The sequence below is a fragment of the Trichophyton rubrum genome, assembly GCF_000151425.1.
Source record: "Trichophyton rubrum CBS 118892 genomic scaffold supercont2.15, whole genome shotgun sequence".
Taxonomy (NCBI): domain Eukaryota; kingdom Fungi; phylum Ascomycota; class Eurotiomycetes; order Onygenales; family Arthrodermataceae; genus Trichophyton; species Trichophyton rubrum.
The window spans coordinates 161,447-175,421 of NW_003456414.1; the positions used below are offsets into that span (position 1 = coordinate 161,447).

General features: G+C 48.9%; 6 protein-coding genes across 6 annotated transcripts; 4 read left to right on the top strand and 2 right to left on the bottom strand.

Moving 5' to 3' along the window:
- Positions 1-2,049: 2,049 nt before the first annotated feature.
- On the top strand, positions 2,050-2,388 carry TERG_12692 (uncharacterized protein; the record flags this gene model as incomplete). Its single annotated transcript, XM_047751616.1, has 1 exon — positions 2,050-2,388. One exon carries the CDS (start codon positions 2,050-2,052, stop codon positions 2,386-2,388), a length of 339 nt encoding a protein of 112 aa, XP_047607561.1.
- A 484-nt stretch (positions 2,389-2,872) lies between these two features.
- On the bottom strand, positions 2,873-4,109 carry TERG_08511 (uncharacterized protein; the record flags this gene model as incomplete). The annotated part of the gene is made up of 2 exons (XM_003230987.1): positions 2,873-3,733; positions 3,831-4,109. 2 exons carry the CDS (start codon positions 4,107-4,109, stop codon positions 2,873-2,875), a joined length of 1,140 nt encoding a protein of 379 aa, XP_003231035.1.
- Positions 4,110-4,563: 454 nt separating this feature from the next.
- On the top strand, positions 4,564-6,647 carry TERG_08512 (uncharacterized protein; the record flags this gene model as incomplete). Its single annotated transcript, XM_003230988.1, has 2 exons — positions 4,564-4,644; positions 4,722-6,647. 2 exons carry the CDS (start codon positions 4,564-4,566, stop codon positions 6,645-6,647), a joined length of 2,007 nt encoding a protein of 668 aa, XP_003231036.1.
- A 241-nt stretch (positions 6,648-6,888) lies between these two features.
- Positions 6,889-7,221, top strand: TERG_12693 (uncharacterized protein; the record flags this gene model as incomplete). Its single annotated transcript, XM_047751617.1, has 1 exon — positions 6,889-7,221. One exon carries the CDS (start codon positions 6,889-6,891, stop codon positions 7,219-7,221), a length of 333 nt encoding a protein of 110 aa, XP_047607562.1.
- A 1,223-nt stretch (positions 7,222-8,444) lies between these two features.
- TERG_12694 (uncharacterized protein) lies at positions 8,445-9,697 on the bottom strand. Its single transcript, XM_047751618.1, has 2 exons — positions 8,628-9,697; positions 8,445-8,507 (listed from the first exon to the last, which is right to left on the bottom strand). Exon 1 carries the CDS (start codon positions 9,526-9,528, stop codon positions 9,061-9,063), a length of 468 nt encoding a protein of 155 aa, XP_047607563.1. The 5' UTR covers positions 9,529-9,697; the 3' UTR covers positions 8,445-8,507; positions 8,628-9,060.
- A 1,584-nt stretch (positions 9,698-11,281) lies between these two features.
- TERG_12695 (uncharacterized protein) lies at positions 11,282-13,975 on the top strand. Its single transcript, XM_003230991.2, has 4 exons — positions 11,282-11,660; positions 11,756-12,650; positions 12,713-13,731; positions 13,792-13,975. Exons 1-4 carry the CDS (start codon positions 11,390-11,392, stop codon positions 13,875-13,877), a joined length of 2,271 nt encoding a protein of 756 aa, XP_003231039.2. The 5' UTR covers positions 11,282-11,389; the 3' UTR covers positions 13,878-13,975.

A 13,975-nucleotide genomic window follows, 5' to 3' on the forward strand; every position in this document is an offset into this window, starting at 1 on the left:
CATGAGCGAAGCTGATAGAATCGTCGAGATGGCCAGGAAAAATGCCGCTGACATTGAAAACAAGGCTCGTGTCGAGCAGTCAATGGACGAAGATAAGGATAGCACGGAAAAGCCAGTATCTCATGAGGCACAACACAAACCCGCTAGTGACGACGATAAAGACAAGATGACCAAACCTGAATAGCCTACGCTGCTGTGATAGTACATGAGAAGCATTCACAACGTATTTCCTTTACGTTGGAATTTCGGATTCATACCGGAGTCGTCGAAAATCCCATAATGATAGAATTGAGGTTTGTCATGATGCCATACACCCATGAAATTTATGCCTTCTCCCTGTTATCTCTGCGACCTTTTCTTTCTCTCTTGCCTTTTTTTTTATTTACTCTATTTGCAGGGTGCCTGTCTTTGACTTTGGCTACTCTTCCGATATCTACGTCTACATCCTTTCCCCCATATCCCTATTTCCAGCGCCGTTAACCCCCCGAACCCGTGGTATGGCCAGCTGCTCGACAGCTACCTTTGAATCGACGCATCTACTAGTGTACGCGGTGCTGGACCTGATAATACCTCCTTTATTCTCCCTCTCTCCCTCCCTTTTCTGATAAGACACCTGTATCCTGCCTGTTATTGCCTCTATTTCCTTTTGTTATTCCCAACATTTCACCCTTTCTAATTTTCCTATTTTCATATGATGGTGAACAGGGGTATGGAGCTGGGGTAAAGCCACCACTGCGCGCATGCTTGGGCATTTGGTAGATAAAGGGCATATTCCTCTTTTCCTTCTTCTCTATGTATGAGTAGAAATCCTATGTCTTTTTTTTTTCTTTTTGCGTCTCCTCGTCCTCCTCTCCTCTCTCTTCTCCTCTCCTCCCTCCGAATGGTCTGTCTGGCCATGAAATCCAAGCATGCCCGGATTGCCAAACAGCCCTGAATCCGACCGTCTTAACCCCCGCAAGCCACCCGTCACGGCCAAAAAAGCCACGCCGTTTCGGCTTCTTCCATATCTCTCGGGGGCTGGGTTTCAAACCAGCCTAGAGGTATGCCTGCACAGATCCGATTATCATTCTACGTCATGTTGAAGTTATCAGGAATCGCATCAGATGATAAGTGACGGTGGCCAGGTCTTCTCTCCACCATATTCCATATCCCATTCACCATGTTCCCTACAGTTCCATATCATACATATTATGGCTACATCTTTTTTTGGCCAGAAAACCGGTCCTTATCAAACGTATTTTGAGGGTTTGCAAGAATCGCCCCTCCAGACCTGGGGGTTGAAATTCGCCTTGCTCGATTTTCGAAACTCTGTCTCTTCATCATATGCCTTCGTTATTACTACCAGGCAGCAGATACTAGAAACAGAGTAAAACGAATGCCTATAATCGGTCACGAAACCTGGTCCATACATCATATCCGAAATATTGTGCATGTCTCTGACGTAACGGGTTATTTGCCCGCTAAGGGGAGGGGAGGGGGGGGGGACAGTCGAACGGTCAGGAGAAAAAGCCCCTTGGCGTATCTGCTCGTTTATTATGCCTTCAACAGAGAGGTGCTCGATATCCGATGTCTCGAGACCATGCGAATTTTGCGAGACTTGATACAAGATACCTCTCAGTCCGGGCCGGCCGTGATTCTCTATGCAAAGAGTGGCATGCATATACGCTATACATAGTCTATAGTTCTTCAGGGCCGTGTATATCATTGGTAGCAAGCTTCCTACATAAGGACCATTAGCCGTATACGAGCAGTGAAGAATCACCCACTTAATGGTCCCTGGCCACGTTGTGAGTCTCGAAGGCCTGCTTGTTCGGTCCAGTCACCGGTCAGAGCCTATCATCACGATCTGAGTTGGCATCAAATGTCCTCTGACAGTCCCGCAACCGATACCGCTCACATGTACGTACATCATGTTATGTTCCCGCATCCTGCATCAAGTTGCATAGATAGCACCCGTGTGTGATAATATCTGCGTATTCCCAAGCAATAATACAGCGTGTTCGCCTCGCCGTGCTGTCATGCAGCAGCAGACACGGGCTGAAACGACCAATGCCAACGAAGCCGGCCGAGACTGAGCTGACTGACAAATCCCGACCAGATTGTACACAGTTTCGGGACCTTTTGTTGAAAAAGTTGAAGAAGAAGTTTGGGATCCATTCAGTTTTCTTTTCTGGCGATGCCGATATCCCCCATATCTTCGAACGAGTGAGAAGTGAAGAAAAGTCGACAGTGGAGTTGGACATATTAACTATCGGCCTGGAACCCCAGCTGTGCTTCAAACCTAGAGGCTCGTGTATGTCTGATATTGGACTCTTGGCTCTGTTAAATTCAGATTGCACCCGCCTGCAGATCGACGCTCCAACCTGGGCCGCCCTGGCAGCTTTGTAACAGTGTTGCTTAGGGCGAGCAAGGGGGATGTCAGTAGCAAGTATAAGACGTCGAAATGCTTGTTGCATGGATTCCGGTAGCAGTTCTGGAGACAGGCAGGTAAGCAGGAAAACATGCGCATTGTTTAAGAGAACAGAGGAAACATCAAGAAAACGACAAGCTGTCATGCAAGGGAGGGAGAAGAACGTCTATACATGAGTTTATATTGTACATGGCATTTTAAGACCTAGGGATACATGAGTGACTAGAAGCATAGGTGTGGCAGCATATAGCATATCAGGGGGTAGAATGACACAGGGAGAAGAAGAAAAACCTTGGAAAACAATCCCAGCCGTGATTATAGTAGTACTCCAGGTTTCTTTCTTCGTTGCCAGCGCATAGATGGAGGCAAAAGTATTTCCAAAAGTACACACAAAAGAAAATAATGAGCCGACAATCAAATGAGTAGAAAAGATGACCGATAAGATCGTCCTCTATCAATGATCTAGCTCTTCCAAAATCTCAATCCCTTCTTGACTGGCTCCTCAGCGGGGGCGCTGGTTGAAGCATCTTCTTCGATAAAATTCTCTCCCGAGGATGAGGACGGATGGTCGTTCCCGTATAGTTTCAGAAAAGGGCTGATGATATGTTCCCGACTCGGTTCAAGCTCTCCGTGATGGACGGTAGTGGGCCATGATCGAGCATACTGAGCATCCTGCAGATCGGCCCAGAGAAGTTTGACTTCCCCCTCCCTAACCTTGTAATCCGCCAGCTCACCTTCCACATCAATTTTAGCCTGGAAGCCTTTGGTTGACATGGATTTCTCAAGCGCCTCAATTCGCTGTCGAATGAGTTCTTCATGTGCTTGCTGTCGTTTCTGAGCTCGTATCACACGCCGCCTGGCCTTGTGGGATAATTTCTTCTCCTTTGATTTTCCATCTTCTGTTGACGCTTCCTCTTCTCTCTCCTCCTGCTGTCGTTCCCTTCGTTCACGTTCGGCTTGAATTGCCAAGACGGCAGCGGTATCGGCAACACTGGTGGCTTTCTGGTCCATCAATACCTTTGCCCGGTCTTTCTTCACCATTATTTGGCCAATTCGGCCGCTCATTTCTTTGTCCCATTTCTTAGCTTCATCCAACGCCTGAGGCCGTTTTCTCTCCAGTGATTCCTTGGAATTTGTGATTAAATGGGCTGGTGGTTCGAATTGTCGTTGACGAGAGAACTCTCGTAGAAGTTTGTACGCCTCGAGGCCGAGCGATGGAGTAGGGAAATGCACCGAGAAGTACGGCACCCACATGTCCTTACGCAGTGCAGCAGGAACGGTTTTCTTGCCATGGTATACAAGCTGTGATTGGACATTCTGCCACTATATTGAATCGAAAATAAGATCTCATTAGCAGACATTCTCCTGTGGATATCGAAAATAGTGAGAAGTAAATAGAAGGTAGCGAGAGGGCTCATACATCTAGAGATCGTGAAAGCGAGTAAACCACCTGATTTGTGCGGAAGTTGTTGTAGGCAAAGATATTCTTCCCATGTGTGATATGTTGAAGCGCTTTCTTTAACCTGGCGCTCTCCTGCTGTCCGAAATTTTTGGCCGCCTGAGAATTGGGGAATCGAACTTTTCCCTGAATCTGCTTCCCTTGTGTCCTTGGGAACCGCACAGCATGCGTTGTAACGGCTGTTGTAGGGTCAAATAGACGAACCGTCTTTGCTGCCGCGGCCGTCGTCGCGGAGGCCATTGTGAGCGATCCGGGGGTCGAATTCGATATTAGATAAATTAGGCGTCAATTAAAGCTCTGATCTGTCAAGCATTGTCCCTTATAGCCGTGAAAAACGTCAGCTGGCGGTTCTTATTGTTGCGTTGGTTGTTTCTTGGACGTTGAAATTGAAGTTTTTCGCTTTGAGCTTCAAGAAAAAAAAAAAAAAAAAGTTTCTTGATTTGGTAAAAAGCGACGTCGCCAACTCTGGACCAAACAGAATCCACGCCAGCAACCGCAACGACAAACAACCAACAGCTACCACGCGGCTACTGAGCAAGAGATGGCCACCTGCTGAGATGCGCACTATTGCTGGCTGCGGTAGATGAGCTCGCTTATTATTCGGCGCCCGCGGACAAGCTGAGGGCCTCCTTGGGAAGGATGATGCAACACCCGGTACACTTATGTTCGCAGCGCCGCAGACAACTAGGCGAGAATGTCGACCATTATGGATGAGCAGCCAGGCGACGATGGCTTTGCCGGGAGTAGGCGGCAGGGCCCATGGCTTCTTGCTTCGGTACAGTTATCTCCAGACGGGATTTTGTGCTTGCTGGTGATGTAGTTAGTGCTAACATTTGGGGCAAATTCGCATAGAACCGCAAGCTAAGGCACCTTCAAGGCATTGCCGTCCGCAATCTCGTGGTTTCTGGTCCTCCGTCAAATAGGATACGCGGGATGACAATAGACGATCAGAGTGTTCCTTATACTTTACAGTCTCCAGCTAAAGCCCTCGCGGTGCGAGAGGACCGGACTGTCCAGCATTCGCGATCTACTACCGATCTAAAACTATCCCGGTCTCCTCCCAGCTTGAATATTACAGCCACTAATGCTGGGAGTGATAACAAAGAAGAGCTTTATATGAGGCGGAGGAGGAGTACGCTACCATGGGCCGGAGCGAGCCCTGGAATTCGTCAATCTCGGCTGGAACAGATTGCTAGTAGCAAGATGGCTGACACTTGGTTCTCATTACATTGCAAAGGCATCCCGGAGCCTGTTTACATCAGTGAGCTGGTGGAAAATGCTATGAACCCCAGCTTCAGACATTTTGACCTGAATATATGTGGTCCCCAGGTCTCACGGTTGGACGAAGCTACTGTCAAGCTCTGGGCACGTACAAACCAAATGCCAGAGTACTTTTTGCTTTTGGAACTTCGGGTAAACTTCAAGTCACTTCAATACATCGGGAAACATCTGGATAATTTTCGGCATCCATTTCCTCCAAACTGCGTCATCTTTCGTTTTACGGATGGCATATACGCAAGCCTGACAGATGCTCCCCCCCTTGATCACACTCTGCCAACCCAGCCACAAACGAGCGAGCCACCGAGGGATGAACAGCAACAAACGTCATCATACGATGCTCTTATGAAGTTGGCAAACTTTGATGACTGTATTCAGGACGCTTTGGTCACTAGGGAAAACCTGGAGGCCCAGATAAACTCCATTCTAGAAGGAAACCAGGCGCAGCTCGACGTTTCAAGCCGGAGTTCAGAGGCTCAAGAGAGACTCGCAGCCGTCAAACGTGCAGTTACCGGAGAGAAGAGCCGTCTTCGCCAATCCCTTGGCCAAAAGGACAGCATGATCAAGAGCTTGATTGCACGAAGACAAGCTATGGAAGAAGGCCGTCTCAGCCAAGACAATAGCTTAACTTATCTATCTGATGCTCAAGAGGCAAAAGAATCTAGCCAAGCCCTTTTGAAGAGGACTGCTGAGGACTCGATGGGGCAAATCCGCCGTATATGCGAGGACTTGCTTGCCACATATCCTATAGAGCCAGTCCCTAATATACCTCTTGGGTTTACTATCAGGGGCCTTGCTCTCCCGAATTCCTGCTTTGATGATATCGACAAGGAAGCGGTTGCGGGGGCACTGGGATATACATCACACGTGGTATATCTCCTCTCGTTTTATCTTTCAGTGCCTCTTCCCTACCCTGTCCGGCCATACCTCTCGACCTCGAGCATCCAGGATCCCATCTCAGTTGGTCTTGCTCAGCGGACGTTTCCGCTGTATCCGACAAACACCCAATATAGATTCGAGTATGGGGTGTTCCTCCTTAACAAAAATATAGAATACTTGATGAACCGGCTCGGCCTAAGAGTCCTTGATATTCGTCACACGCTTCCCAATCTCAAGTATCTATTGTACATGTTGACAGCAGGGACAAATGAGCTTCCGGCAAGAAAGGCAGGCGGAATTCGTGGCCTGCTCGTTGGACGATTGACACCCAGTTTGTCTCGTCAAGTAAGCCGTGATAGCCTGTCAAGCATCGATACGACGATGACAATTCGCCAGAAAAAACGCCTCCCATCACCAGCTAATAATTACCTTTCTTCTCATCCTCACCATTCTCACCCTCCATCTCATTCAGCGATTTCAACTTCCAAATACAACTTCATCTCCGCCTCTGCTGCCCAGCCAAGCATCGGCCCCATGCAGAAAAACCTGGGGTCAGGAAACGACCAGGTTGGTGCGTCGATGGCTGTCGCCACACCCGTCACCTCCAGCAATGAACGATGATAGCGATATTATTATTAGTAAAAAAAGATAGGGCGCGCGGAAGGGACATTGACAGACCTGCAACAACCATGCGCCTGCAGACCAAGGTGGGATCCAAACTTCCATTTGACAGGGAATTTACCAGAGTTCCTCCTTTTTTTTCCCCACTCGATGTTATATTCTAGTGTATACGATTTTATCGGTTCATCTGGATTCACAGCTGTTAGCTCATTGTTATGCCCATTTGACTTTTTTTCACCTTATGTGTCGTTGTTTTCTCCTCGTTTCCAGGGACGGGGTCTGGATTTTATTGACTGGCTGGCACGCCCTCGATTTTCAGGATTTGGATGGAGGAGCATTGCATTATCTCTCTGACTTACTTTTGCACCAATGCGGCTATCTCGATATACTATGCACATACCTGATTGATGCTACTTGTTCGTGTATACTTACTTACTCCCTTCGAACTTGCTTCTTCCGATTTTCTCAGGACAAGGCCTGGCTGCATTGCCTCCATGCTTCTACCTACCTTTTCTCTCTTATCTGGTGTCAAACTGACATACGCTATGTCCGGAGAAACAAGCTATGTATATAGCTAAGTCCGGGATTTTGCGGAGGTAAATGCCTGCAATCTGCAATCCATTCCTTAGAAAGCAGGAGTATGTCTATTTATGACTACTTTTTTTTTAAACTTGGCAGCTGAAGGAGCCATTATTGGTATGTATGTACCTCAGGCAGGGTTTGAAGGCTGAATACATGCGAATGTGATAGATGAACTCCGCACTACTGTTCCTGAAGCAGTGTGTGTGATCGACCACCTTAACTGACTCGCTTATCTCTTGACATCGCCTTGGCTCGTTTCAAACCAGCTGGCGAGTTCCTCCTTTCAGCCCAAAAATTCTGGCGCTACTGCAAACGGGCTCGCCGATATTGCGAAGACGAGTGCAATTTTGGATGTTATGCAGGTCTCACGAACTCGTTTTCCAGAGATGAGGTGGCTGGGGGCAGCAGTTCATGGTCTGGGTCTTTGTCGCTTGGTTAATACTCAATTATCCTTGGGATTAATGCTGCAAGTAATGAACGATGGAGGTAACATGACATGCTGAAACCTACCTATAGCTGCCATCCTTTTAAGACCCAAGGTTTCCAGAACGCGGCTCATGGGCGAATGGTTCTCGCGGGAGGGCGTCATAATGTGATTCCTATGTCTATATCAGGTCGATGCAAGCGTTGTCAAGGTGTTTGAACTCTATCATTTTTTTTGTAAACGTCAGAGACGTATCAGAACACTCGCTCGGTGCTCGAGTGTCGAAAAAATCTTATTATCTGGATTTGACTGGTGCAAGTCCTTGACTCAGGGTATCAGAGTTATGTTCATCAAACATGGAACATGGAACATGGCTCTTTCTTTTCTCGTTCTATTATCAGGACTCGGGATATGGGGATCACGTTGAAATCAGTTAGCTTTTCGGTGGTGATCGGCATGACGTGCAACGGGCCGTATCTGTACAGAGGTTCTATGTATATCCATACATCCCTCCACTATCGCCTTGAAGGGCCCATGCATATCTATGCATAGACACAGATCAGGACGTGAATATCGGCATGGTCCCCTGGATGTGGTTCGTAGGCCACGGGGAGATTCGTGGGTTGATCTCACCGTTGAACGTGTTCAGTGCGCCCTCCGCAAACTTGGATTGTCTTGGAGGCAGGAACTACTCTTTCGGAGGCGTTCAGGAGGGTGAGTGCTCCGTATGCTCGTTTGACTCGACTAGACTTGAGGAGCACTGGTGTTTCGTTCTGGAATTTGCTTTTTGCTTCCTTTTCTCCTAACGTTTTTCTTGAGCATTTGGGTTGGAGGCATCTCGTTTTCTCTTTTATCTATCCAACTAGAGTAAGAGAGGCTAGGGCGAACACGATCCATACAGGGTTTTGATAACTTGTTTGGGTTTCTAGAGGATAAATGAAGATGCGGAGGATGCTCCGTAGATGGGTACCTACTATAAAATGCGGTATCCGGGAAAAATAATGGTCAGATTTCGGGATCGAAGGTGCATGATCTGCCAATGAAGGTGAGTCGATATGCTGTCTGTGGAGGGACGATGCCGATATCTGTCAGGAAACTCGGAGCCGATTAGCCCCTGGGGGCAGGGAAGAGGTATCAATTTCCCCGGACTTTGAACCGAAAGTAGAAGGAGATTGCAACGGGCGAATCCAGGTTAGCAGGTAGGTAATAATTCCTGTGGCCAAGCAGACTGTATGATGGAAGCATAGCAGGGTCGGTCTGATCATTCTTTTTCTTTTTCTTCCATTTCCCTTCTTTCTTTCGATTCCTTTCCTTTTTACTTGCTTCTGTCAAAGCGCGGACAGGGACAGGCCTTGTATTGAAAGAGCCATCAAGGGGCAGCCATTTACGAGGGAACCAAGGGTTCATTCAAGAGATGAACCGTAAATTGTCGGCGAGCCGATTTTGTGTCCCACCAGCTCGTTCCCGCTCCTCCCCGTTCCTCAAGCGTGGTGTTGATACATGTTTCTTAGGTAGCGGCCTGAGACTCGAATTCGAACTCGAATCCGAAGACCATGGTTCTATCCCGCCAAAGTCCTCGAGTTCAGTTGGGAAACGAGAAGGCAAAAAGCCTATCACCAGTCCACCTGATATGCATGTACTCCATCCCGTAATGCTACGCTGTAAGTAGCTAAGCGATTCGAGGAGAGCTTGACTTGCTGGTCGAAGGGAACAGAAATACTTGTTAATATGAGCTGGTGTTGAAGTCGATCGATGGACTCCATATTCAGATGGGGCGCTAATATGGGGCGCTTGAATAATATGATTGTCTCCCGCTTTTCCCCTCACCCCTAGCAGGCATCTGCTCCCTTTCTCTGTGTATATTTTTCTTTTCATTGAGGTAACGGTGACCTCGTGTTCTCCATCAAATGGAGACTGGAGATGGATCCGGGTGTTTTACCAAAGCCGTCCTTAGTGCGAATCTGCAAGATTCACGTCACAGGAAATGCTTGACATCAATTGGTTGGGGGGCGCGAAGGCCTACCCCAGATGATGCACCCGTTTTTCGAGTTTAATTTCCCCCCAACTACCACGGAGGATAGTTATTAGGCCGAACCTGAAATGTGAAAAAAAAAAAAAAAAAAAGTGTAGCCAGGTGAGTATTCAAGCTAAAGTCAGACAGTCTATTCAAAGTGTCCGACCTTAACGCTAACACGAGAATGGCGCATAGTATAATGAATAGTTATGCGTGTAAAATCGAGTCGAGAAGGGGGTTCCATGTAATATGCCATGGTTTTGACGGATGTACCATCGTCTCCACTCAGAAACACAGAAAAAAGGTCATCACGCAGTCGTAGTTTTTCTGGGCGTGCATCAGGATCGTACATTAGCCTTCAACGGCGGGCCATTCAGCAGGCAGAGAGTCCGGGAAAACCCACCGATTTGTGGAGAGGAGGAAGTCTAAACAAATTTTTCGTCTGTCTTCTTCCTTTTATTTTTCTAGAAAAAAGGTGCGAGTTGACATTTTTCTCCTCGTTTAAAGTTGTTGAGCTGGTGTGGTATCCCCTGCATCTATTACGCAACAGTAACTCGCATCCTGCCAGGGGAGGAGGAAGAGGAGGAGGAGGCAGGAAGACGGGCCAGCGAGCCAGTAGTCAGAGAGGGACGAAATTGTAGCTCAACAAAGGACTGACTCTCTGGCGGGCGAACGGGGGAAGTATCCAGCCGTGACCGTGAAGTTATGCATCTCGCATCTCGAGCGCAACATATGTAGTTTATGGCACTGCGTACTCGGTCAGATCGCTCCTGATGTTGGCGAGCTCGACTGACTGAGTGCATGGGTCATTATATAGGCTGGGATCAATGCTGAAGAACAAACAGCAAGAGAGGAAGACCCCAAAACAAGGCCCCCTTCCCCCTTCTGATTGCTATCTCCATAATTTGATAGCCGCCAGGATGGAGCAAGCAGCTTGGTGGTCCTTCGTCTCTCAGAGTAACTAACTCTAATAATGGCATGAAGTTAGTAAAATGTCTTAAGAAACGTTGCGGGCATGGATGTTGGCGATAAGCAGCAACGCTCTTCTCCCCTCAAATACCGTGTGGATGTCAGTCTTATGCACTCTGCCTCTGCCAGTGGTCATAATAATGCTTGATGTGCTGTCTGTTGTATATATATAGACCCCGGGGGGCATCTCGGGGTTTCCCCCGTCCCCCCCCCTAGGGCCTCACTCCACCGCTGTCTGTCTAGATAGAGGTTATACATCTATAAGAATATCTGCATAAGTCTCTTCTGCTTGGTGGAGTTTTTTTAGTCTCCTTCTGCTGCTCCGCCGTCTGCTTCTCCCTCTTGACGTCGTTGAGTCTCTTTGCTTTTGCTTCTTTTTTATATCTTCATCTTTTTCCACCTTTTTTTTTTTTTTTTTTCTGCCGCCCGCCCGCACTTTCTTCTTCTCTCCGCCTTTTCCTCAACTTCAACTTTCGACTTCAACTTCTTCCTCTCAAGGCGTGTCTTGCGTGCCGAGCGAGAGAAAGCGAGCTGAAGGCGAAGCGGAAGCAGCAGAAGCAGCCGGAGAGCAACTGAAGAGGCGCTGCTGAGCAGGAGGACGTCCCGTCTGAGCTGCAGGAACACCTTGGATCGCCGCTGTGACGACGGTGGCTGCCAATTGGGCGCGCTCCAGGACGATATTCCCCAGGAGGCACAGCCTGCACCGCAGACACAGTAGCACCGTCTCGCGACAAAGAGAGGGAGGAAAGCGCCATGGAAGACATCAGAATGGCCGGTAGACCGGCGCCAATGGCTGCTGTGCCGTCGTCTGTCCCGAATTCCTCGTCTGTCGCTCACAATCCAGCTCCGCAACAGCCGCAGCCGCAGCAGCAACCACAACCACAACCGCAGCCACCACAGCAGCCGCAGGACCTAAATACCAGATTTTCTCCCAGACGCTCTATTTCTCCTCCGGCCCAGCATAGACGGGGCTACCAGGCGTGTGATCCATGCAGGAAACGGAAAGTGAAGTGCGATTTGGGGAGTATGTCTTCAACATGCCTCTTGGAAGCCGCCATGCAAAAAAGAAAGAAAGAAAGAAAGACGGCTTGGATGGAGTGGATTGCTGACTTGATGCAGGTGTTGATAACCCGAGACCGCCCCCATGCGTGAGGTGCCGCCGCGAGAGCAAGAGATGCGAGTTCTCTGCCACCAGACGCAAGCGCAAAATCTCTGAGGAGTCGGACGACAAGGGAGCCAGCGTCTTGCGCCGGGACAAGCGCATGATGGTGGCCGATGGATCTGTCTCTCCCAGCATGGACAGCGATAGCATCTCGAGCCCCATTCCCAACGGGGTGACTTCTCATCCACGGGGCAGCCTACCCCCCTTCGAAAACGACCCTCGACCTAATGGCTCTGCTGCGCAGCGTAAATGGTCCAATGCTACTGCTCCTCCTCACCGTATCTGCATCCCACCCACCGGTGTCTCTGTTCCTGCTCCTACATCTATCCCGATGGACCAGTATCACGCTCACCGCGCGAGCTTTTCTGGTGCTGTGCGGCCAACTTTGCCGCCCCATGTCCTCGAGAGCGGCCAGCACATGATGAATAAAACCGCTGCAGAGTTGCTCTCTCCTGCCATTAGCAATACCCATGATGCCCTGCATCTTCTCTCCGAGGCCGCCGGCAGGACGGAGGACCTAAATCGTCAGCAGATGGAATACCAGTACAATGGACGACAGTCCTCTACTTCGACGTTCGCATCTGTCTCCCCAGGTCAGCAGAATGGCACACCAGGTAGAGCGAGCAGGTCAAACTCCACGACCCAGCAGGGTGCTGGAATGAGCTGGTATAGCCAGAACAAGGGTGGCTCTCCTAGCGTTGAGGTCCTTGTGGAAGGCACAGACGCCGGCCTAAGTCCTCCCAGGGCAACGCAGGATCTCGACTACAGCAAAGCTCGCAGGGCTTGGTCAAGGCTACGATTTATTCGCGCTGGCTGGTTTAGTGTGGATGAAGCAATGTCCTATATCGAGTAGTAAGTTTTGCATACGTTAGTGTCGACATGGAAACAACTGCTAACAATATATTTGTTTCTAGCTACTATGAACACCTTGCGCCATTAACCCCCATTGTCTTGAAAAATTATAGCTCTCCATCCACACATCTTACTCTTTTAACGGAAGAGCCAGTGTTGACTGTCACAATGCTCACCATTGCCTCTCGACATATGAAACTCTCTGGCAATGGTGCTAACTCACGAGCTTATTCCATCCATGAAAAGTTGTGGTCATATCTCAGAGGTATGATCGAACGTCTCTTCTGGGGCCAAGAAAAGTTTGGTGACTGTGGTGGTGCCTCGGCACCTAGGCAGTTTGATGCCTCTAACCCACTATCCGCTGGACAGGGGCAACGGGGCGGTGGCCAGCTGAGGTCTATCGGAACTGTCGAAGCCTTGCTGCTGCTCACTGATTGGCATCCGCGCGCCCTTCACTTCCCACCAGGTGACGACGAAAACACCCTGCTCGATGTTGACCCACAACAGCTCAATTATTTTGATGGAGAGGGTGACGACCATTTCCATGATCATCCAGGCAAGGGTCAAGGTGGAGCAGGTGAAGGCCGCCTTGCATTCTACAAATGGCTTGAGCCTGTGTGGCGCTCTGATCGGATGTCGTGGATGCTCTTGAGCACTGCTCAGGCTCTTGCCTTTGAGCTCGGCATCTTCGACCAGAAAAATGACCTCCGAGCATCTACCGAATCCTCCTGTGAGATGGCCAGGAAACGCCGCCTACGCCGACTGATCCTTGTCTACGTCTCGCAAAGCAGTGGCCGCTTGGGGATCCCATCCATGCTCCCCCTCCCACAATGGAACCAGAACACTGAACCCCTTCGTGCAGAGGACATGCAGTCACCCAACTTCCATGAGGATTACATGATTGACATGATGCAAGATTGCTGGATGGATATCTCCAAGATCATGTATAACAGCAACCAGGTTCTTTTCCTGTCCAAGGAACTGACCACCAACTTGATCAAGAGTGGTCAATACCGAGATCGGATCGATGAGTTTACCCCTTCTCTAAGAGACTTCAAGGCAAAACTCGATAAGCTTTCAGGTACACATATAATCTCCTGAAAACCCTATATGGGATGGCTTGACTAACTAACTCTTACAGTACCACCTCAAATGCGAAATGTTTTAACGATTGAATACGAATATACCCGTAAGTATCAACACCTTCATCGTGTTTCTTACAAATGACCGCATAACCATATCTTAGGACTATATGTCAATTGTTTAGCTCTACAAGCCGTCGTTGGACGATGGACTACCATGAATGATGCTGGTTCACATACCAA